At 39.0% G+C, this 26,404-nt stretch overlaps 1 protein-coding gene across 1 annotated transcript in view; it reads right to left on the reverse strand.

Moving 5' to 3' along the window:
• Nucleotides 1-26,404, reverse strand: part of LOC128701631 (neural cell adhesion molecule 2-like) — a 431,261-nt gene that overhangs the window by 84,026 nt on the left and 320,831 nt on the right. Inside the window, exons 4-6 of the mRNA XM_070101740.1 lie at nt 14,464-14,577; nt 8,036-8,239; nt 3,024-3,175 (exon numbers count right to left, since the gene is read on the reverse strand). Coding sequence (XP_069957841.1) covers nt 3,024-3,175; nt 8,036-8,239; nt 14,464-14,577 — 470 coding nt within the window. The remainder of the gene's footprint in view (nt 1-3,023; nt 3,176-8,035; nt 8,240-14,463; nt 14,578-26,404) is intronic.

Below are 26,404 nucleotides of genomic sequence, written 5' to 3' on the forward strand. Positions count from 1 at the left end.
TGCCTGCACTCTGAAGGAGGGGTGTTAATTTTGCTGTTTAAAAACTGTAGTGTAAAGCACCCTTCTGGCAAGATAAGATAAGATAAGATAAGATTTCGTTCGGATTTTTAACCCCGGAGGGTTAGCCACCCAGGATAACCCAAGAAAGTCAGTGCGTCATCGAGGACTGTCTAACTTATTTCCATTGTGGTCCTTAATCTTGTCCCCCAGGATGCGACCCACACCAGTCGACTAACACCCAGGTACCTATTTGCTGCTAGGTGAACAGGACAACAGGTGTAAGGAAACGTGTCAAATGTTTCCACCCGCCGGGAATCGAACCCGGGCCCTCCGTGTGTGAAGCGGGAGCTTTAGCCACCAGACAGTGATGGAGTGAATGATGGTGAAAGTTTTTCTTTTTCGGGCCACCCTGCCTTGGTGGGAATCGGCCGGTGTGATAATAAAAAAAATAATATATATAAATATATGTCGTGCCGAATAGGCAGAACTTGCGACTTTGGCTTAAATAGCAACACTCATCTTGCCATATAAGACGAGCGAAAATTTGTGTATGCAATAATTTCGCCAAAATCATTCTGAAGCTAACGAAAAAAAATATATTTCACTGTGTTTGTTTAGTATTAAATTATTGTAAACAAACCTAAAATATATTTAGTAGGGTTAGGCTAAAATAAATTGCTCTTGTTATCATAAGGTTAGGTAAGTTTTCTAAGTTCCTTTCGGTGCAAAATTATAAATTTTTACATCAACATTAATGAAAAAAATGTATCTTTAAACGTATAAGAGAAATTTTTAGAAATGACTTAATTTTAAATGAGTTCTTGTTAATTAACCAGTTTTACATATTCGGCACGACATATATATATGTATATATATATATATATATATATATATATATATATATATATATATATATATATATATATATATATATATATATATATATATATATATATATATATATATATATATATATATATATATATATATATATATATATATATATGCTGTACTTCCCATCTCCAGGAGTAAAATCCGGCCTGTAGGTTCCCCTGAATCCTTCATAAATATTTCCTGCTCACACTACAACACCATGTCAAGTCTTGAAAACCATTTGTCTCCGTTCGCTCCTATCTAATACACTCACACATGCTTGCTGGAAATCCAAGCCCTTCGCAATCAAAACCTTCTTTATTCCCTCCCCTCTAACCTTTCCTAGTCCAACCTGTACCCCACCTTCCCTCCACTACAGATTTATACACTCTCGAAGTCATTCTATTTTGTTACATCCTCTCTACATGTCCAAACCACCTCAACAACCCCTTTTTTCAGTCTTCTTGATAATAGTTTTGGTAATCCCACATTTTCTTCTAATTTCCAAATGACAAATTCTCTGCAATATATTCACACCACACGTTGCCCTCAGACATGACATCTCCACTGCCTCCAGCCTTCTCCTTGTTGCAACATTCACAACCCATGTGTCGCACCCATGTAACAGCGTTGGTATAACTGTATTCTCATACATTCCCCTCTTTGCTTCCATGAACAAAGTTGTTTGTTTCCACAGACTCCTCGGTGCACCACTAGCCTTTTTCCCCTCATCAATTCTATGATTCACCTCATCTTTCATAGACCCATCTGCTGACACGTCCACTCTTAAATATCTGAATATATTCACCTCCTCCATACTCTCTCCCTCCAGTATGATATCCAGTCTCTCGTAACCTAATTTTTTGTTATCCTCATCACCTTACTCTTTCCTATATTCACTTTTAATTTTCATCTTTTACTTACCCTAGTAGTAGTAATAGTGGTTGTAGTAGTTGTTGTAGCAGTGGTATTTAGGGGGAGTAGTGGAAGGGGCACGATAGAGAGAGAGAGAGAGAGAGAGAGAGGAGTGAAGGTAAATCCATGAATGGAATGTGAACTCCCTCACTTTCATCTAAATGTTATTCACTTACATTCTTCACAGCAAACACTTGATCAACACATTCCCTACCCATCCTCAAACATTGTTCACTTGAGATCCTGCTCTCCTTCTTACCTTTAATTCTCTCATTAATATCTGTATCTTTCACATTACCTGCTGTATTTTACATAGTTTTTCTAACACACTTGCTTTTGGCCCCGTTTCATCTATACAAAGAAACTATGCACGCAATATCCCTAGTTACCTTCTCTGCTTTCATTCATTTACTGAACAAAAATACAACAACTTAAAAACTATATCCCCACCTGATTTTAAATTTTTTTTCTTTGATTCCATCAATTCCAGCTGCTTTACCCCTTTTATTTTACCCACAGCCTCAGGAACCTTCCTCACTCTCACATCTTACTATTCTTCACGCCATGAAATCACTGGCAAAAATATATAAATCTTTTATATATATGTCTAACTTGCTGTCCAAAGGGCTTCTGATTTTTATTTCCTCTACCTCTTCCATTAATTTCCCTTCCTCATTTTATTCATCATTTTATCCGCTTTTAATTCGCTTATTGTAACATCTGTTGATTCATCTTATTTTTGATGATGATAATTAAGAACTATATCAGCCTCACTCCTTTTTCAGCACTTTCTTATCTCTCTTCCTTTCTTTCCCCACTATCCCCTATCATCCTTTCGCCTCCCTTTCTCTTTTCTTAAATTACTACCCTCTCACCCTCCCTCCTTTCCACCCATTTAATATTACTTACGTATTAGTAACTTCATTTACACTGCAATTAAATCTTTGAAGCTGCCGTAGTGACTACTGAAGCTGCCGTAATGACTACTGAAGCTGCCGTAGTGACTACTGTACCCACAGAGGAATACCAGAAAACATCCACATTGCTTTACTGAGGTTTACCAGTTCAACTGGCATATTTTATCACCTCCTGAATGAAGGCTATCCTGTTTGATGGTAAATGACAAGAAAGACTAGTTTGCTATTACTTTCCACACTGTCATTAACGTAAGCAGTACGGAAGCAGCACACTGCAAATGCTCCCAGTATTAATAAAGAATAAAAGCAATTACTCACGTAGATGGTAGCATTGGTAAGGTGGAACCCGTCAAGCCACCAAGTGATAGAGGCAGGAGGCCGGGCTCCTACACTCTGGCACACTAACTCGTACTGCTTCCCAGCAGAGAGAGCCTCGCGGGATGCCAGGATCTTCACTGACAGAGGCTTGACTGTAACCAGAGAGAAAATATTATTAACCGGGGAAATAAGTGGGTAAATGAAATCACGTAATGAAGAGTAAACTTTTATTTTAAACGTTGCGTCGCTCAGCAGTGAGCTCTATTAGCCCTACAGAATCCCCAGAGTCTAATAAATATATATTTTGCTGATATGAAAAGGGAAGGGAGACTTTACGAAAGGTCAGATAACAGATGGCGTCGTGTGATGAGTCTGTCATTCCACAGGCGATCTATAACTCCTATGGGTCTGGCACTGTCCTCTACTTAAAATAAAACACTTCTGGAAGGCAGCAATCTTTAAATGGCTGAAGCGCTGTAGGATTTGGTTTAAACATTTCATGGGTATAGAATGTTTAGGAGTAAATTACTTTGCATTATCTTTAATAACTTGGCAATGCGTCTTGCGGTCAGATTTACACTTTTAGTGCTGATGTGTTTTCAGCAAAGGAAATTGTCACTTGATTTCAAGTCGTGTAAAGTATAATGTGAGAAAATTATTTTACGAATTAGGTTCTATGAAATAATCGGAAAATGTCACTTCTGATCAGATGTCAGACTAGTTGACATGATTAGGTTATCACAGGTTAAAATATAAATAAATATTTTATGTGCCCTAAAAAAACTTATTTACTTACATATTTACTTACTTTCTTGCATTCATAAATTACTTGCTTACTTATTTACCTACTTTCTTACTTTTGTAGAAGGTGGTCACTCTTACCGACAAAAAAGAAGGGATAGATTTCATCCTGTGTAGGTCACGCTTTTGCCTTTTTTTTGGAAGAAATTTGGAAAATTTAAGTGCTTTTCATGCAATAATTTCTGAGTGTCTTTTTGATTATCTGCAACATTTCAACGCTGATAGCCTGATAATGCAACATCTACATTTTAGGATATTGGACTCTCATGGATAACAATAGAATGATTCTCTAACGTAGCTTCTAAGATGATGTTTCTTAACAGGAAGTTCGAAGTATATTTGGCTGCTCAAACCCTAATTACCATTTTTATTGAAGAAATGTCAATATCAATTTTAACATTATAACTTGCGTTTGTATCTTCAGTTTCGTTTCAGATCTTTGAAGTTAATGTTTATATGCATTACAGACTTATGCTCCACTCTGCTGTGATCCAGTTGTGGGCATTGATCACTGGAACCTTGGTTAATACAAAATAAGGGTAAGTTAAGTAAAAGGACATAAATGCAGCTAATGTGACATTTTAATGTGGCAACGTTTCGCTCCCCAGGAGCTTTGTCAAGCTGGCTTAACAAAGCTCCTGGAGTGCAAAACGTTGCCACAATAAAATGTCACATTAGTTGTACTTGTATCCTTTTATTTACCATACTGTCGGTAATTCTACCATTATTTATACAATACAGGGATACCTTTCTAGGATGGCACAGCCGCCAAAATGCATCTAGTTATGCTCAATAATAACCCAAATGGAGACAGAAACTCCACTTGGAATATTACTGAGCACTGACTTTTGTTCATTACACTTTCATATCCAGTTGGTGGGTATCCACGAAGAGGAACCTCGGAGTTCTTGTCTGAATTTTTGTTATCCTATTGATACGTCTTTCATTTATAACTCTATAGCGCCTCATACGATCACCTTCAGTTTTGCAACGTTGCTTTACTGTACCGGGAAAAATGGTTCGTTCAATAAGTCCAGGTACACTATGACCAAAGTTACATGGTCAGTTCCTGAAGTTACATGGCCCCTTCGTGAAGTTACATGGCCCCTTTCTGAAGTTACATGGCCCCTTCCTGAAGTTACATGGCCCCTTCCTGAAGTTACATGGCCCCTTCCTGAAGTTACATGGCCCCTTCCTGAAGTTACATGGCCCCTTCCTGAAGTTACATGGTCCCTTCCTGAAGTTACATGGCCCCTTCCTGAAGTTACATGGCCCCCTCCTGAAGTTACATGGCCCCTTCCTGAAGTTACATGGTACCAGTAGATGACTCACTCTTCTGAGTCACTGTAAGACCCCCTCACATATGGGTACTGTTTCAGTGTTACGAGAGTGAGCAAGGAGACAAGGTTACGGCTGTTAGGGCGCCCCGTAATTTACTGAAGTATTACTTTTACATGTTCGTCCCACATGATACCTGAAGTTACATGTTACATCCCCTTCCTGAAGTTACATGGTCCCTTCCTGAAGTTACATGTCCCCTTCCTGAAGTTACATGAAGTCCCTTCCTGAAGTTACATGGCCCCTTCCTGATGTTACATGGTCACTTCCTGAAGAGTTACATGGCCCTTTCTTGAAGTTACATGGCCCCTTCCTGAAGTTACATGGCCCCTTCCTGAAGTTACACGGCTCCTTCCTGAAGTTACATGGTCCCTTCCTGAAGTTAAATGGCCCCTTCCTGAAGTTACATGTCCCCTTCCTGAAGTTACATGGTCCCTTCCTGAAGTTACATGTCCCCTTCCTGAAGTTACATGGTCCCTTCCTGAAGTTACATGGCCCCTTCCTGATGTTACATGGTCACTTCCTGGAGTTACATGGCCCCTTCTTGAAGTTACATGGCCCCTTCCTGAAGTTACATGGTCCCTTCCTGAAGTTACACGGCTCCTTCCTGAAGTTACATGGTCCCTTCCTGAAGTTAAATGGCCCCTTCCTGAAGTTACATGGTCCCTTCCTGAAGTTACATGGCCCCTTCCTGAAGTTACATGGCCCCTTCCTGAAGTTACATGGCACCTTCCTGAATTTACATGGCCCCTTTCTGAAGTTACATGGTAGCTTCCTGAAGTTACATGACCCCTTTCTGAAGTTACATGGCACCTTCCTGAATTTACATGGCCCCTTTCTGAAGTTACATGGTAGCTTCCTGAAGTTACATGGCCCCTTTCTGAAGTTACATGGCACCTTCCTGAATTTACATGGCCCCTTTCTGAAGTTACATGGCCCCTTCCTGAAGTTACATGGCCCCTTCCTGAAGTTACATGGCCCCCTCCTGAAGTTACATGGCCCCTTCCTTAAATTTTGCTTTTATACGATAACCTTAAGAAACGTCTTCTACTCTCTTCTAATTAGAAGAAATTTGGAATTGTTAATGGAGATTTTGTATAATTTTTGCCAATTTTCTGTGTAAAATTGTGTGAATTTATTTACACTTATATTACATTGAATATAAATAGGTATTCCTTTTTTGGATGGTTTCAGTATTTAACAGCTTATAAATCTTACATGCAAGATATTACTCAGTGCTGGAGAATGTTTCTTGGGATCAACTTCAACCTGTTAGCACAGGAGTATTCTTTGAGCGAAACCTTTGCATGGTCAATGGGCTACATGTGTCTCAATTTGCATTCTATAAGGATACATAATAAGTTTAGTCTGCATAGGTGAAGCTCTGATATTTTACATCGCTTAAAAATCTTGGAATAGTTGAATTTTCAGTAATTACTGAATAATGAATTTGCAATAGACTTCGGACTTTCACTGTTGGTTGGCATTGTTGAAAGAAAATTTGTAATTCACTTTGAGTCGGGCCAATTTTAGTTTGTCAGTTTTATTAAATAAATTGATTGCCGTGTATTAACTTCACACATTAAGCTGGTGTGAAACATGGAGTTCAAACGTTCCACTGGGAGGAGGTTGTGTTTGAGGGCGAGAGTTGTGTCAGTGTTATGGAAAGAATGCGGTGTGGTGTTGCTACAAATGCATAATCCAGATTATTATAATTATTATTATAATAATGGGGAGCGCTAAACCCGTAGGATTATACAGCATATCTGTGCCCCGGTTCAGGTAACCGGGGCACAGATCCAAATCCCTAGATCAAGAGCCTCCTGACCAGCGTCAAGAAACCTCCCTTGATGGGTGCATAATCCAGAGGGTTGAGGAGGGCTGTTAAGCTGGTTTGGGCATTGAGAAAGGGTGGAGCATGATAGGGTGATTAAGATGTTATGTAAATGTTGGATACAAAGAAGGAGACGTAAGGGTCAGCCCCGGGAAGATTGGAAAGAGGGAACAAAGGAGGTTACGAGTTTTAGGGTTTTGAATATTAGACAGGTATCAGTAGAAAAAGGTAGATTTGATGACTTTAAGTGCTGTTAGAGTGAACAAGGTCCTAGAGGTGAGAAGTACAGTCCCTTCACTCTGAAGGAGGGGAGAAAATGTTGAAATTAGCATTGTCACCTGAACTGTAAAGTCAGTGAACTTTTTGGCAAGAAAGCTACTGAGTGAATAGTGGTGCATGTATTTCCTTTGTTTAGACAACGACCGACGTATTGCAACAACAACCGCAATAACAACTATTATTATTATTATTATTATCATAATAATAATAATAATAATAATAATAATAATAATAATAATAATAATAATAATAATAATAATAATAAAAGCAACAACAACAACAACAACAATAATAATAATAATAATAATAATAATAATAATAATAATAATAATAATAATAATAAATAATAATAATAATAATAATAATAATAATAATAATAATAATAATAATAATAATAATAATAACTGTAATAAAACAGTTAAAATTAATGCATATGTAGCAATTACTATGCGAAAAATAAGTATAATATTAATTTGACAAATTAATTCTATATATTACGGATAATAATAATGTTATATGGGCCACATGAGCAGAGGCTCAATATCAGCAACACATTAATTTTAATAGAATAGCACCAACTACCATTACCTAGGAGCACGTAAATCAGCCAGGCTGGCACTAACATATATCTACCGAGTACAATTCAGCATTGTGTCTGTCTCGCTATTTGCGGTCGGTAATTCGAGACTTAACCAATTCTTGTGCTGAATAATTCACATGTGCTTAATAACCGACATAAAATGTAATACATGGTACTCACAGTTCATCTCTACAGTGATGGAGGTGCGTACAGGAGCGGTGTTGTTGCTGTTGGAAGCGCTACACTCTAGGCTGGTGTGCAGGTGAGCACGAGTCAGTCTCTCCAGAGTGAGGGTGTTGATGACAGTGTGGGCGCGGGGGGACTCGTATGTTTCATCAATCATCTCTCCCTTCATCCACCAGGTCACCCGGGGTGACGGCTTACCTGAGAAAAGTAAAAATAATGGACTGAGGATGAATGAATTGAATTTTCTATTCAAATTATTAAGTAAAATTATTATTCTTGCTTCTGTGGTGCCGGCAGAGTAAGAACAATGGAAATATAAACACATATGCAGTATAATGTGATCCTTTATTGACTACGTTTCGCCCACACAGTGGGCTTTTTCAAGTCACAAACAGTTCTGTTTGTGACTTGAAAAAGCCCACTGTGTGGGCGAAACGTAGTCAATAAAGGATCACATTATACTGCATATGTGTTTATATTTCCATTGTGTCGGTATTTTATACCATTTATTTCCACAGAGTAAGAACAAACATGTGACATCTGATATCTGTTGATTCTTTGAACTCTTGGGTAATTTCTATCTAGTTCTTACATGCTCCCAAACGTAATTCATTAATTTTATTTCTGGTGTGGAACAATCTTCCGAGTAGGGTGATCGAAGTTAGGACTTTGGGTAGCTTTTAAAAGAGATTGGACAAATATGTGAGTGGGGTGAGGGGAGGTTTGATTGGTGTCGTGGGCACGGGAGTAAATTCTTGGATAGCTTTGGGTAGTGGTGGCTTTGATAAGGACCTGCCTTGTATGGGCCAGTAGGCCTTCTGCAGTGTTCGTCCATTCTTATGTTGTTAGTCCACTGAATGAAATAACTTCTAATGATAGTTTATATAAAAAGGCCTAACACTTCTTCTTTTCCAACCCTTTGCTATGGTTTACGTGAATAAATGTGAGTATCCATGGCACAAGCGAACTCACCTGGAGAAACTTAAACATAAGGCAAAAGAGATTTATTTCAGCAGGTTAAGAAGAGCATATTGTTAGCTCCATTCTCAGATTACGACCCGGGACACCAGCCTTTGTCATGTGATCAATGTCTCTGGCCCTGAAGCGGGGATATGGGAAGACGGTGTAGATAAAGCGAGATCATGTGAAGGTGGGGTAACGATGTCCGTGTCAACAGTGATGGCTTAATAGTGCTGGACTTGATATAAGTAAACAAATGAATAAGGGAAACATAATATATTGACCTGTAACTTGACCTAAGTCACATAACCAGTATCTGGAACCAGGAACCTAAGGGAACGAAAAAGGTCAGGCTGAAAAACTAAGATGCAGGATGAAGACTCTTCAGATTATTGCTTCAGATTTCCACTATCTTTGTGAGATGTTGAAACTAGGCCATGCAGCATTCATAGCTGACCCAAAGACTGTGTAAACCATACCACAGGTGGGGTTAGAACCTACAGTCAGAGAGTCACCCGTGGTATGGTTTGTTTGCAATCGTGTCATTACGATTTCGTGAGTCGAGGACTGTGTTTCAATATTCATTCTTCACTATATATATATATATATATATATATATATATATATATATATATATATATATATATATATATATATATATATATATATATATATATATATATATATATCAAAACAGCTTATATATATATATATATATATATATATATGTATCAAAACAGCTTCAGATATAATATGAATGTTATTGTTTTTGACATAAAGAAAAATGCTGACTGGTCTTGCATTAGTCAAATAAATAAATTTATTCATCTTTGACGAATTTAAAACTGGTTTCAGCCTGAGCCACGAATTTCATAAACATCAGGTACATAAATGTTTATTCGTTTTCTTATGTGTGTGACCACTGATAATATTGCTACATATTTTATTAGAGTAATGATATATAATTATGTTGTGAGAACATAGTTGAGTTTGCTATGTTCTTGCCCCTGTGGGTTTTTTTTCTAAAGCGTAAGTATTAATTTATCATCATTTTTGTGGGTTCTGTTTTAACTCTCACTACAGAACCCTTTTGGATAGATGATTATTTTAAATTGTGCTTTGATTGCTTTGGTTTCTTGTTAAAACTTTTTAATTGTGTGTGTTTATGTGTGTGTGTGTGTGTGTGTGTGTGTGTGTGTGTGTGTGTGTGTGTGTGTGTGTGTGTGTGTGTGTGTGTGTGTGTATACTCACCTAATTGTACTCACCTAATTGTGGTTGCCGGGGTCGAAACTCAGCTCCTGGCCCCACCTCTTCACTGATCGCTACTAGGTCCTCTCCCTCTCTGCTTCCTGAGCTTTGTCATACCTCTTCTTAAAACTATGTATGGTTCCTGCCTCCACTACTTCACTTGCTAGGCTATTCCACTTGCTGACGACTCTATGACTGAAGAAATACTTCCTAACGTCCCTGTGACTCGTCTGAGTCTTCAGCTTCCAGTTGTGACCCCGTGTTTCTGTGTCCCCTCTCTGGAACATCCTAACTCTGTCCACCTTGTCAATTCCCGGCAGTATCTTGTATGTCGTTATCATGTCTCCCCTGACCCTTCTGTCCTCTAGTGTCGTCAGTCCGATTTCCCTCGTACGACATTCCCCTGAGCTCTGGGACTAGCCTTGTTTCAAACCTTTATACTTTCTCTAACTTCTTGACGTGCTTGACCAGGTGTGGGTTCCAGACTGGTGCTGCATACTCCAGTATGGGCCTAACATACACAGTGTACAGTGTCTTGAACGATTCCTTATTAAGGTATCAGAATGCTATTCTCAGGTTTGCCAGGCGCCCGTATGCTGCAGCAGTTATTTGGTTGATGTGTGCCTCCGGTGACGTGCTCGGTGTTATGGTCACCCCAAGGTCTTTCTCCCTGAGTGAGGTCTGTAGTCTTTGTCCACCTAGCCTATACTCTGTCTGCGGTCTTCTTTGCCCCTACCCAATCTTCATGACTTTGCATTTGGCAGGATTGAATTCGAGAAGCCAGTTTCTGGACCACATGTCCAGCCTGTCCAGGTCTCTGTGCAGTCCTGTCTCATCCTCATCCGATTTAATTCTTATCATCAACTTCACATCATCTGCGATTAGGGACACTTCAGAGTCTATTCCCTCCATCATGTCGTTCGCATATATCAATAATAGCACTGGTTCTAGAACTGACCCATGTGGGAGCCCGCTCGTCACAGGCGCCCACTGTGATACCTCTTCACGTATTCCCTGACCATGACTCACCTAGTTGTCACCTAGTTGACCGAGTCCCTGTCAGGTATTCCCTGAGCCGTCCATACCTCTGCTTAAAGCTATGTATGGATCCTGCCTCCACTACATCGCTTCCGAAACTATTCCACTTACTGACTACTCTGTGGCTGAAGAAATACTTCCTAACATCCCTGTGATTCATCTGTGTCTTCAGCTTCCAACTGTGTCCCCTTGTTACTGTGTCCAATCTCTGGAACATCCTGTCTTTGTCCACCTTGTCAATTCCTCTCAGTATTTTGTATGTCGTTATCATGTCCCCCCTATCTCTCCTGTCCTCCAGTGTCGTCAGGTTGATTTCCCTTAACCTGTGTGTGTGTGTGTGTGTGTGTGTGTGTGTGTGTGTATGAGTCTTAAGTTGGTCAGAATTCGCGAAAAAGTGTAAAATATTAGCCAAGAGTCAATGTACCTTGGAAACCCTTATTACCAATGATGACTTCTTTCTCTTTACAAGTAACATTTCTCCTCTTCAATTTTAAATTAAGATTATTAAAAAAATTTCAAGAAAGTATCAAACAGTCCTGATTCCGCTTTCTAAACTTTAAAACACCTCCTCAACATACATGTACCATTACTTGTCCAGGGGATTGATTCTGTACAACATTAGTTTTAAACATTCAAAGAATTCCATGTTAAGTTTAGAGAGGATCTTTGAAAGTTCGCCGCACATGTAACTCCTGCTTCTATTAGGCAAGTATTCTTCACTGGAAGTAATCTTATTTTTAGAGAAGCACACGTATTGAATGATATTCAGCAAAGATAGCGAGAGAATGAGATAGATAGATAGATAGATAGATAGATAATAGATAGATAGATAAATAGATAGATAGATAGATAGATAGATAGTTAGATAGATAGATAGATAGATAAATAGGTAGATAGATAGATAGATAGATAGATAGATAGAGAGAGAGAGAGAGAGAAGAGAGAGAGAGAGAGAGAGAGAGAGAGAGAGAGAGAGAGAGAGAGAGAGAGAGAGAGAGAGAGAGAGAGAGAGAGAGAGAGAGAGAGAGAGAGAGAGAGACAGAGAGAGAGAGAGAGAGAGAGAGAGAGAGAGAGAGAGAGACAGACAGACAGACAGAGAGAGAGAGAGAGAGAGAGACAGACAGACAGACAGACAGAGACAAAAATCTGTTTTTATTTTCCAGCAGAGCCTTCAACATCGGAGGGATGTGGGTGGCTTCTCTGTTATATACAAGGCCAATATTGGCAAAGTTCCACTCGTCGCTCCACTCCGAGAACAGCGAGAAGTGAGCTTATACGCAATAGGACGGACGTCAAACAGCAACTACACTCTAACTGCACCCTTCCCCAGAACATCACTTCAACTGGGATCATTTATTTCTAGGATGCTTCGTGTCTGGAACATGTTAGTAAAGCATAATGTCATCAACGAAATGAAATCAGTTGACCAAGTGAAATTACTGTCTCATAGATGGCTCCAACTTCATCCTGTTTACTATTTATTCATGGTTTAGAAAGACACGTAAGCAAACACTATAACATATTTATTAGAAAACGTTTCGGTCCTGGGACCTTGATCACTTCTAACATACAGAGGTAGAAAGACATTATATATATAGGCGGAGAGTGAGATGTGACGCACGTGACCTGAGGAATGTCATAAGAACATAAGAATGGAGGAACACTGTAGAAGGCCTACTGGCCCATGCGAGGCAGGTTCTTATCAAAAACAACCTCTGCCTATGATGAGGACCAGTAGACGATGAAATCATGTGACTCCTGTGTTGTTGGGTTGGTGCTGCTTAAGTATCATGTATGCCAATGTTTTTGAAATTTTTGTAGTTTCCAGTGTTGCGTTCTATAGTGTCGGTGACGGTGATTAGTGAGGCTTCTAGGCACCGTCGGCGTCTGAGGTCTGGTTCGGTGAGAACGAGTTGTGCCTCGTTCCAGTTCATCAAATGCCCCGTGGAGTCTCTGTGGAGGACACAGGCGTACCTTACATCGTCTCTGTTAGAGGCATTTCGATGCTCATTCAGGCGGACTGCAAGATCTCTGCCTGTCTCGCCTACATATTTCTTGGGACAGAACCCACAGGGGATAGTGTAGACGCCTGCTGTAGAAGTTAGAGGTGTGGGGCTGCGTTTAGTAGTGAGGTCTTTGATAGAGGATGTGTTTATGGTGGAAACGTTGATGTTACTCATAGCGAGTGCCCGGCGAGTATTCGTGGCAACATCGCCACATGGGAGTACTATGAACTGTTTAGGGGGCTGTTCCATGGGCGGTTTGTTGAGGATAGCTTGTGCCTTGAGTCTGCAATCTCGGATGAAGAAAGATGGGAACTGAAGACGTGTAAAGGCTTGTGTTATGTAAGTGCATTCTTCTTCTAGAAAACAAGGGCTGGAGATGCGAAGAGCTCTCAAGAAGAAGCCAATGAGGACTCCTCTCTTAGTGCGGGTATCTTGGTGTGAATAAAAGTGTATAAGATCGTCCTTGTTGGTAGGTTTTCTATACACTTTGAAGAGAAGTTTGTCACTGTCGGGAGATCTGCACAGTAGAAACGTCGAGGAAAGGAAGTTTGCCATCATTTTCGAGTTCAAGTGTAAACTTTATTGATGGTTCAACTGCATTGATCTTGTTGAGAAGGGCCTGGATATTGAGACGTCTTGGATAGAAAACCAATATATCATCAACGTATCTTAGCCAGGTAACGGTGTTGGGAATGAGGGTGCTGAATTTCTCTGTCTCCAAGTTTTCCATGAAGAGGTTGGCAAGCACAGCACTGAGCGGGCTGCCCATTGCCATCCCAAAGCATTGTTTGTAACAGTTGTCCTGATACTTGAAGAAGTTGAAATTAACACACAGTTCCACTAGATTGATGAAATCTAGAAGAGGTAAAGGGAGGTCCGAAACGTTTTCTAATAAATATGTTATAGTGTTTGCTTACGTGTCTTTCTAAACCAACTTGTCGGTATTTATTACCAAGGTTTATACCACTATTTATTCATCTCTTAGCTATAAAAAGGCTTTCAAATGAGCTGATGAAGGTAACAGCCCTTAGTTTGTAATCAAAGATAGGAACCCTTTACCTAACCTTGTAAAACTCCGTGTAAAAGAGAGAGAGGGAGAGAGAGAGAGAGAGAGAGAGAGAGAGGGAGGGAGGGAGAGGATCAGAAACATAAATTACGACACGTACTCACCTCCGTTGACTTGACAAGTGAGGGACACGGACTCTCCCTCGTTGTAAGGTCCCACCATGGTCCACACCTGTGGTCCATCCTTCTCGGCAAGGATGATGGGGTCGTGCGGAGGAACTGCCAGATGAGAGAAGTACAAACATTATTTTCCTAGACGATACGCACCTTTCTAGGTATCCCTAAAGGTGTGAATACTTTTGAATCTGACTGAATTCTTATTGAAAATATCTCCCAAATTGGTTTCTTTAAGACGTTTCCTGATTTTCTTTTTTTTTCTTCCTCTACTTTTCGCTTTTACTTCTCTCATCTCGAGAACTCTTCATCCAACCCGCTTCAAATTTTCGACACTTGCGTACGGTAACAAGGACTAAATTTCTGAAGCGCTTGTCATTTTCACATGCTCTATGACCAAAGCTGTTGAACCCATACCCAGTATCTTGCGATGAGTAGTGGCGTAGTTTAAAACGTGGAAAAACGTGGCAAAAATTACGACGAGGGGGGGAGAGTGAAATTCAAAAGCGTAGGTGCAGATCTGGCGAATATATATATACATATATATATATATATATATATATATATAATATATATATATATATATATATATATATATATATATATATATATATATATATATGTGTGAGTGTGTGGTGTGTGTGTGTGTGTGTGTGTGTGTGTGTGTGTGTGTGTGTGTGTGTGTGTGTGTGTGTGTGTACTCACCTATTTGTGGTTGCAGGGGTCGATTCATAGCTCCTGGTCCCGCCTCTTCACTGATTGCTACTAGGTCCTCTCTCTCCCTGCTCCATGACCTTTATCATACCTCGCCTTGAAACTATGTATGGTTCCCGCCTCCACTACGTCACTTTCTAGGCTATTCCACGGCCTGACAACTCTATGACTGAAGAAATACTTCCTAACATCCCTTTGATTCATCTGAGTCTTCAACTTCCAACTGTAACCTCTTGTGTCTGTGTCCCTTCTCTGGAACATCCCGTCTTTGTCCACCTTGTCTATTCCGCGCAGTATTTTATATGTCGTTATCATGTCTCCCCTGACCCTCCTGTCCTTCAGTGTCGTCAGGCCGATTTCCCTCAACCTTTCTTCGTAGGACAATCCCCGTAGCTCTGGGACTAGTCTTGTTGCAAACCTTTGCACTTTCTCTAATTTCTTGACGTGCTTGACTAGGTGTGGATTCCAAACTGATGCTGCATACTTCAGTATGGGCATGACGTAAATGGTATACAGAGTCTTAAACGAATGGATGGAGTGTGAGTGTGTGTGTGTGTGTGTGTGTGTGTGTGTGTTTGTGTGTGTGTGTGTGTGTGTGTGTACTCACCTAATTGTACTCACCTAATTGTGGTTGCAGGGGTCGAGACTCAGCTCCTGGCCCCGCCTCTTCACTGATCGCTACTGGAATGTGTGTGTGTGTGTGTGTGTGTGTGTGTGTGTGTGTGTGTGTGTGTGTGTGTGTGTGTGTGTGTGTGTGTGTGTGTGTGTGTGTGTGTGTTGTGCCGAATAGGTAAAACTTGCGATTTTGGCTTAAATAGCAACGTTCTTCTTGTCGAATAAGGCAAGCGAAAATTTGTGTATTCAACATTTAAGTGCCACACAACATACAAAAACAATAAAGCAAAACACTGCAACTCTGGCGCAACATACCGTATTTTCCGACAAATAAGGCGAACCTTTTTTTTCCCCACAGATCTTGGAAAAATTTCCCTGCGCCGTATATGCTCAAGATCAGGAACAAGGGTAGGCTTTGGCTACGCTTTAGCGTAAAATGAGAGGGTAATTAACCCTTAATTATAATTACTGATTTACAGCTATTATATTACCGTCATGCGCCTTATGTGCTGGAAAATTAGGTACTACCATATAAAACTGCGGAGTGAGAAATATCAACAAGAACGTTCTGCCGGATAATTGAATCCTGGAACCCTGAAATTCTTTTAATCAATAATTCGAGTCTACGAGTTAGAAATTTTGGATTTTTTTCCACCAAGATTTTCTTTGTGGATATGAATGCTGTCTCTCAATACAAAGGTCAAAGAAGCGAATACGATGAAAGTAAAACTTGGGAGATATATTTAATAGTTTACTCTTTATTTCTGGCAACTTCTCACAAGCGTCGGCTTTGTTTTGTTCCAGACATGAGTCTCTCGACTGTCACTTCTTTACATCTCTAATTCTCTCATTGTGGATATATTTAAAATAATGTGATACTGTTTTCTCCATTTAATTATTCAGAATTTCTCATTTAAAATTTACTCAAGAATTTACTTACTTTATCATTGCCTATTCAATGTAATTTTATTTTAAAAGCACTGTGATAAAGTGCGTATATGCATATGCAAATGTACAAACATATATATGCATATTTGTGTGTGTTTGTGTACATGTGTGCGTGAGTTTGGAAAATAGGATTCTGTGTCCGCGAGGGAATTTGTGTTTTTGTACATGTTAGAGGGAGCCGAGATGATAAAGTGTGTGTGTGTGTGTGTGTGTGTGTGTGTGTGTGTGTGTGTGTGTGTGTGTGTGTGTGGATTCACCTAATTTTACTCACCTGTGTGTGTTTGCAGGGGTCGGGTCAAAGCTCCTTGCCCCGCCCCAGTGCTAGTCACTACTAGACTCACTCCTCCTGCTCCAAGAACCATATCGTACCTCACATTAAAGATATGTTTGGATCCTGCATCCACTATTTCACTCTTCAGATTGTTTCACTTTCTGACATCGTTAAAACTGAAGAAATATTTCCTAACATCCCTATGACGCTTCAGAGTTTCTAACTTCCGATTGTGTCTCCTTATTCCTGTGTCCCATCTCTGATACATTTTGTACATGTCCACCTTGTCAGTTCCTCTCAGTATTTCACACATTGTTATCACGTCCTTCCTGTCCATCTATTCCTCCAGTGTCGATAGGCTGAGTTTCCTTAACGTCTCCTTCTAGGATATACTCCTTAGCTACGGTATTAATTTTGCTGCCAACCTCTGCACTTTCTCTAATTTATTGACGTGGTTGACCAGGTGTGGGTTCCATACTGATATTTCAGACTATAATATGAACTTGACGTTCACGGTACACAGTGTCGTGAATGCCTTCTTGCTTAGATGTCGAAACGCTATTCTTAGGTTTGCCAGGCACCCCAAGGCTGCAGCAGTTCTTTGGTTGAGATGTGCCTCAGGGGATGTGTTTGGTGTGACTAGAACGGGATCAAAGACTCCCTAGCATGTACTCCATCCGCGGTTTTCTTCGTCGTTTTTCTAGTTTAGTTTATCTTCATTATGCACTCTATACCCATCCTGTGGGCGGTAGTCGAAAGATTACAGAGGTACATAATGGGTCCAGGGACTGGGTCCCAAAGTTATGATAACTGAACTAGTTACAAACGTAATGAACTCCAGGTAGAACTGGTCACAATCATGAACAGGCTTCAAAGGTAATGAATCATTTGTTCTTTTTCTAGCGTCATGGCCTGCACTTGGTGGGATTAAACTCCAAAAGTCATTTGTCAGACCAGGATTGAAGCCTATCCAGATCCCTTGGAAGTCTTACCTGGTCCTCGTCTGCTTGAATTCTCTGCATCAGTTTCACGTCGTCTACGAACAGGGACACCTTTGAATCTATACCTTTCATCATGTCATTCACAAATACCAGAAAGAGCACTTGCGGAACCCCATGCGCCAACTTCGACAACTCGTCACGTAATATCACTCGTTATTCCCTATCTGTAATAGATCAAGATGATCTATTGCACTACTTTTCCTGTTATACCCTGCATGCTGCTCTAGTTTTTGTACCAATCACTTGTGCGAAAGTATGTGGAAAGCCTTCTTACAATTCAAGAACATGCAGTCTAACAACATCTCTCTTTCTCTCCGTCTTTTGTTACATTGTCTTTCCTTGCGTGTGCGTGTGTGTACTCACCTATTTGTACTCATCTAAATGTATTTACAGGGTTCGATTCATCGGTCCTGTGAACTCTCCTAGTTGTGGTTGCAGGGGCCGAGTCACAGCTCCTGGTGTTTGTGTGCGAGTGCGCATGCGTGTGTGTACTCGCCTAGTTGTGGTTGCCGGGGTCAAGTCACAGCTCCTTGCCCCGCCTCTTCACTGGTCAGTATTAGGTCACTCTCTCCTTGCTCCATGAGCTTTGTCAAACCTCGTCATAAAACTATGTATGGTTCCTTCCTTCACTACGTCACTTTCCAGACATTTCCACTTCCTGACAAATACTTCCTAATATCCCTTTGACTCATCTGAGTCTTCAACATCCAATTATAACCCCTTGTTTCTGTGTCCCATCTCTGGAACATCCTGTCTTTGTCCACCTTGTCAATTCCTCGCCGTATTTTATATGTCGTTAGCATCCTACTGATCTCCAGTGTCGTCAGGCCGATTTCCCTTAACCTTTCTTCATAGGACATTCCACTTAGCTCTGGGACTAGTATTTTTGCAAACTTTTGCACTTTCTCTAATTAAATGACGTGCTTGACCAGGTGTGGGTTCCAAACTAGTGTTGCATGCTACAGTATCGGCTTGACGTACACGGTGTGCAGAGTCTTGAGTAATTCCTTGAACATAAGAACATAAGAGAGAAGAAACACTGCAACAGGCCTACTGACCCATGTGAGGTCAGTCCAAGTCGCCTACTGGTTTATGCCACAGACCGAACCTAGTCATGGCAGGTCACATCCACTTAAGGAAGGAGCTAGCTATCAGTCGTATTAACACAAGCTAATCAGGCCCAACTCACACCCACTCACACTCATGTATTTGTCAAACTTATTTTTAAAACTACACAACGTTTTTAGCCTCTATAACTGTACTCGGGAGTTTGTTCCACTCATCCACAACTCTGTTACCAAACCAGTGCTTTCAAATATCCTTCCTGAATCTGAATTTTTCCAACTTAAATCCATTGTTGCGAGTCCTGTCTTGGCTAGATATTTTTAGCACCCTATTTACATCCCCTTTATTTATTCCTGTTTTCCATTTATACACTTCAATCACATCTCCCCCTAATTTTACGCCTTTCGAGAGAGTGCAGATTCAGGGTCCTCATTCTGTCCTCATAGGGAAGATTTCTGATACATGGGATCAACTTTGTCATCCTCCTCTGTACGTTTTCCAGTGCATTTATATCCATTCTGTAATATGGTGACCAGAACTGAGCAGCATAGTCTAAATGAGGCCTAACCAAGGATATATAGAGTTGAAGAACAACCTGAGGACTTCTATTATTTATACTTCTTGTAATGAAGCCAAGGATTATGTTAGTTTTATTGCGAACACTTAAGCACTGTTGTCTTGATTTCAGATTACTGCTAACCAGAACTCCTAAATTCTTTTTGCAATCAGTAATGTTAAGATCTACATTATTTAGTTTATATGTGGCATGGTTATTTTCTTGTCCAGTATTAAGAACTTCGCATTTGTCTATATTAAACTGCTTCTGCCACTTCTCCGAGCATTGCATCAGTCTATTCAAATGTTCCTGGAGTGCTCTAATGTCCTCATTAGAATGAATTAGGCTACCTGTTATGGTGTCATCAGCAAAGTTGCTTATGTCGCTATTTATTTCCTCAGCAATGTCGTTTATATAAATTGTGAGCGACAAAGTGCCCAACACAGACCCCTGTGGAGCACCACAGGGGTCTGTGATTTCTCTCCATTGATGCAAACTCTCTGCTGCCTATCTGTCAACCACACCTCTACCTAGGAAAAAAATTCTCCTCCTATTCCGTGTGCCTTAAGCTTTCTCAACAGCCTCTGATGTGGAACTCTATCAATAACCTTACAGAAGTTTATATACACAATATCATATTCATTACCATGATCTACCTCCTCAAATGCCTTGGAGAAAAGAGTTAGTAAATTCGTAAGTCAAAAACGCCCCTTTGTAAATCCGTGCCTAGATTCGTTAATCAATTTATGTGTGTAGTGTTGTCTTTTGTTGGGTAATGTTTACGCCATATGTTATTTTTGGTGAAATTTTTGTATACTTTAGTTGTCCCTAGTATTGGGCATGGTCCTGGTATTTATGTGGAGTCTGTGTAAGAAGTGGTGAGTGCAACACAAGACTGAAATTTTACCACAATGTTGGAAACTGTCAGGGAAGTATGGTGGTTTACACGCACCATCATTAAGGTTTTATTCTCCTATAACGTATGACTCTTGTGAGTTTGGCGATTGGTTTTGATTGTAATACTACTACTACTCCTAATAATAATAATATGGCCTAACTTTGAACAACTTGTATAGGTCTACTGGTGTATGATATTTTTGCAATGGAGTTGTATATATATATATATATATATATATATATATATATATATATATATATATATATATAAATATATATATATATGTATATATATATATATATATATATATATATATATATATATATATATATATATGTATATATATATATGTCGTGCCGAATATGTAAAACTGGTCAATTAGCAAGAACTCATTTAAAATTAAGTCCTTTCTGAAAATTTCTCTTATACGTTTAAAGATATATTTTTTTCATTAATGTTAATGTAAAAAATTTTAATTTTGCACCAAAAAAATCTTAGAAAACTTACCTAACCTTATTATAACAAGAGCAATTTATTTTAGCCTAACCCAACTAAGTATATTTCAGATTTGTTTACAGTAATTTAATACTAAGGAAACACAGTGAAATATATTTTTTTCGTTAGGTTCAGAATGATTTTGACGAAATTATTGCATACACAAATTTTCACTTGTCCTATATGGCAATATGAGCGTTGCTATTTAAGCCAAAATCGCAAGTTCTGCCTATTCGGCAGGACATATATATATATATATATATATATATATATATATATATATATATATATATATATATATATATATATATATATATGTATGTCGTGCCGAATAAGTAAAACTGGTCAATTAGCAAGAACTCATATAAAATAAAGTCCTTTCTGAAATTTTCTCTTATACGTTTAAAGATATATTTTTTCATTATTGTTGATGTAAAAATTTATAATTTTGCACCAAAAGAATCTTAGAAAATTTACCTAACCTTATTATAACCAGAACAATTTATTTTAGCCTAACCCAACAAAATATATTTTAAATTTGTTTACAATAATTTAATACTAAACAAACACAGTGGAATATATTTTTTTCATTAGGTTCAGAATGATTTTGGCGAAATTATTGCATACACAAATTTTCACTTGTCCTATATGGCAAGATGAACGTTGCTATTTAAGCCAAGATAGCAAGTTCTGCCTATTCGGCACGACATATATATATATATATATATATATATATATATATATATATATATATATATATATATATATATGTATATATATATATGTATACATATGCTGCAGCAGATAACTGCTGCAGCATATGGGAGCCTGGCGAAACTAAGAATAGTGTTTCGACACCTCAGTAAGGAATCGTTGAAAACTCTGTAGACAGTGTACATCAGGCCCATATTGAAGTTCGCAGCACAAGTCTGAAACCCACACCTAGTCATCACGTCAAGAAATTAGAGAAAGTGAAAAAGTCTGCGACAAGGCTAGTCCCAGAGCTCAGGGGTTTGTCTTACGAGGATAGGTTAAGGATAATCGGTTTGAGGACACTGGAGGATAGGAGGGATAGGGGGGAGATGATAACGACATATAAAATATTGAGAGGAATTGACAAGGTGGATAGCGACAGGATGTTTCAGAGAAGGGACACAGAAACAAGGGGTCACAACTGTAAGTTGAAGAGTCTAGAGAGCGATGTGGTGTAGGCAGGATCCTTACCTAGCTTTAAGAAGAGGTATGTTAAAGCTCATGGAGCAGGGAGAGAGTTGACCTAGTGGCGACCAATAAAGAGGCTGAGCCAGGAGCTGCGACTCGACCCCTGCAACCACAGTTAGGTGAGTACACACAAACAGAGAAAGGATAGATCCCCCAAAGTTAGTGAAGTGTGAGAAACTTGTTTCAGGGAGATAAGAGGAGGATGAGGGAGATGACAGGGTTATTGAGAAGTTAGCAGGATGAGGGAGTTGACATTTCATTTAGGGAGATGAGAGCAGAATAAGTGACATGAGTGCAGAGTGACGGTGATGACATGAGGAGGAGGCAGATGCCATAGTCATAAAAAATGATTATAACTATGACCATAATTTTTAAAGAGGTGGACCGGTATGCCAGCGGAAGGCCTCGATCAGATGACCAAAAGCTCCAACGGCGAGTCATCATTTATGACCCGCGTCAGGAAATACTTGTCCTGTTTCCTGACGAACCTTACCTAACCTAACCTAACCTAACCTAACCTAACCTAACCTAACCTAACCGAGGCAGATGCCAGCAGAAAGATAAGAAAAAACTGTCAATATAGCCATAAACCGTAGAGTTGGGAACATTCATATTCGTTGTTGAATGTATATACGATATACTTAACATGTTAAGTATATCGTAAAAAAAAAAACTTTTTTCACTGTTTATGTAACGCTCCAAGATGATAGTGTAAATTTTTCTAACTTAATGGATTTACTTTTCTTCACGGAGAAATAAGGAGATTTATTTTTGTTTGTAACAATGAGCATTTTCTGTCTATTAATATAACAAAAATAGAGAAATGAAGATATATAAAGGACGCTAATAAAGGGATGTTTACCTTGGTAAGGTAAAGAACAGCAACTGTGTTTCAACCATCTCTTCTCCACATCTTAATATCACTTCCTATAGAAGTCTTTTATATACTTAAAATCCGGTCACTTAACCAAATTTATCCCAACCCATACACCCGTCCTCGATTTTTTTTATTAAAAAAACAATAGATTGAATATCCCCAAAAATTTAAATTCACATTTTTTGGAGATTTATCTAACCTAAGTAATATAAAAAAATGTGTATATAAAAAAATGTAAGAAAAAAAAATCCATTTTGATGACGTTAACAAAACTTGTGAATTATTTAGCCATATCAGAAAAAATAAACGTTGAAATCCCTGGTTTTGCAATTTATTCATGAGTAATTTGAAGCGAAGTCCGGCTTTCTGAGAAGCGAAGTCCGGCTTTCTGAGAAGCGAAGTCCGGCTTTCTGAGCCGCCAAAAGTTTACTTGGTTTATACATGAGCTTCCCTGATGATATATTATTCTTGACTCAGAATACATTTCAAAATTTATGGATATGCATTTTTTAAGTAGAATTAATAAAGAAAATCGCTTAACAAAAGTATATTATATAATGCTATTGTATCCTAGGGACCATTTACTCGCTCCCTAATGAAGGCTCCATTAACCCCAGGTGGTGTATGCATTCTCCTTGGACAGCTTAGGTGTAAATCACTCAACGGGTCAAGCTTTAACCTATGGTAAGTCTTAAAAACTCACAGGCCAGTGCGTTAACCACTCGGCCAGCTGCCTCTCATAAATTTCATCCAACTATACCTAATTGGATGAATCTTATCAGAGCCAGTCAGTCGAGTGGTATTACTATTATTATTATTATTATTATTATTAGTAGTAGTAGTAATATTATTCGTGCCTATTCTGTTTAATGCATTATTCTTTTTTAATTATTACTGTACTGTTGCTGCATTTTAATGAACCGATATATATATATATATATATATATATATATATATATATATATATATATATATATATATATATATATATATATGTAATGTATATATATATGCGAATTCCTTGCATTGTTCAAATCTCTAGTAAGGCTGATGCATGCAGGGGATGAGATGAAAAGCTGTAAGCCTTCTCCCTGAAAGCTGGTTGCCTTGGATCAACGTGTAGCGCAAGCTGCAAGCCAAGGTATTGTCCAGTGTGGTGAGTTTGGTATACCTTGTTCCAAGGTTCGTAGGTTCGAGTCTCCTTCAGCCAGAGATCAGTGTATATATATATATATACATATATATATATATATATATATATATATATATATATATATATATATATATATATATATATATAGGTAGTAGGTTGGTAGACAGCAACCGCCCAGGGAAGTACTACCGTCCTGCCAGATGACTGAAACAGAAACCTGTAACTGTTTTGCATGATGGTAGGATTGCTGGTGTCTTTTTCTGTCTCATAAACACGCTAGATAACAGGGATATCTTGCTACTCCAACTTACACTTTGGTCACACTTCACAGACACGCACATGCATATATATATACATACATCTAGGTTTTTCTCCTTTTTCTACATAGCTCTTGTTCTTCTTTATTTCTTCTATTGTCCATGGGGAAGTGGAAAAGAATCTTTCCTCCGTAAGCCATGCGTGTCGTATGAGCGACTAAAATGCCGGGAGCAATGGGCTAGTAACCCCTTCTCCTGTAGACATTTACTAAAAAATAGAAGAAGAAAAACTTTATAAAACTGGGATGCTTGAATGTGCGTGGATGTAGTGCAGGTGACAAGAAACAGATGATTGCTGATGTTATGATTGAAAAGAAGTTGGATGTCCTGGCCCTAAGCGAAACAAAGCTGAAGGGGGTAGGGGAGTTTCGGTGGAGGGAAATAAATGGGATTAAATCTGGAGTATCTGAGAGAGTTAGAGCAAAGGAAGGGGTAGCAGTAATGTTGAATGATCAGTTATGGAAGGAGAAAAGAGAATATGAATGTGTAAATGCAAGAATTATGTGGATTAAAGTAAAGGTTGGATGCGAGAAGTGGGTCATAATAAGCGTGTATTCACCTGGAGAAGAGAGGAATGCAGAGGAGAGAGAGAGATTTTGGGAGATGTTAAGTGAATGTATAGGAGCCTTTGAACCAAGTGAGAGAGTAATTGTGGTAGGGGACCTGAATGCTAAAGTAGGAGAAACTTTTAGAGAGGGTGTGGTAGGTAAGTTTGGGGTGCCAGGTGTAAATGGTAATGGGAGCCCTTTGATTGAACTTTGTATAGAAAGGGGTTTAGTTATAGGTAATACATATTTTAAGAAAAAGAGGATAAATAAGTATACAAGATATGATGTAGGGCGAAATGACAGTAGTTTGTTGGATTATGTATTGGTAGATAAAAGACTGTTGAGTAGACTTCAGGATGTACATGTTTATAGAGGGGCTACAGATATATCAGATCACTTTCTAGTTGTAGCTACACTGAGAGTAAAAGGTAGATGGGATACAAGGAGAATAGAAGCATCAGGGAAGAGAGAGGTGAAGGTTTATAAACTAAAAGAGGAGGCAGTTAGGGAAAGATATAAACAGCTATTGGAGGATAGATGGGCTAATGAGAGCATAGGCAATGGGGTCGAAGAGGTATGGGGTAGGTTTAGAAATGTAGTGTTAGAGTGTTCAGCAGAAGTTTGTGGTTACAGGAAAGTGGGTGCGGGAGGGAAGAGGAGCGATTGGTGGAATGATGATGTAAAGAGAGTAGTAAGGGAGAAAAAGTTAGCATATGAGAAGTTTTTACAAAGTAGAAGTGATGCAAGGAGGGAAGAGTATATGGAGAAAAAGAGAGAGGTTAAGAGAGTGGTGAAGCAATGTAAAAAGAGAGCAAATGAGAGAGTGGGTGAGATGTTATCAACAAATTTTGTTGAAAATAAGAAAAAGTTTTGGAGTGAGATTAACAAGTTAAGGAAGCCTAGAGAACAAATGGATTTGTCAGTTAAAAATAGGAGAGGAGAGTTATTAAATGGAGAGTTAGAGGTATTGGGAAGATGGAGGGAATATTTTGAGGAATTGTTAAATGTTGATGAAGATAGGGAAGCTGTGATTTCGTGTATAGGGCAAGGAGGAATAACATCTTGTAGGAGTGAGGAAGAGCCAGTTGTGAGTGTGGGGGAAGTTCGTGAGGCAGTAGGTAAAATGAAAGGGGGTAAGGCAGCCGGGATTGATGGGATAAAGATAGAAATGTTAAAAGCAGGTGGGGATATAGTTTTGGAGTGGTTGGTGCAATTATTTAATAAATGTATGGAAGAGGGTAAGGTACCTAGGG

This window comes from Cherax quadricarinatus, chromosome 78 (assembly GCF_038502225.1).
Source record: "Cherax quadricarinatus isolate ZL_2023a chromosome 78, ASM3850222v1, whole genome shotgun sequence".
NCBI classification, from domain to species: Eukaryota; Metazoa; Arthropoda; class Malacostraca; order Decapoda; family Parastacidae; genus Cherax; species Cherax quadricarinatus.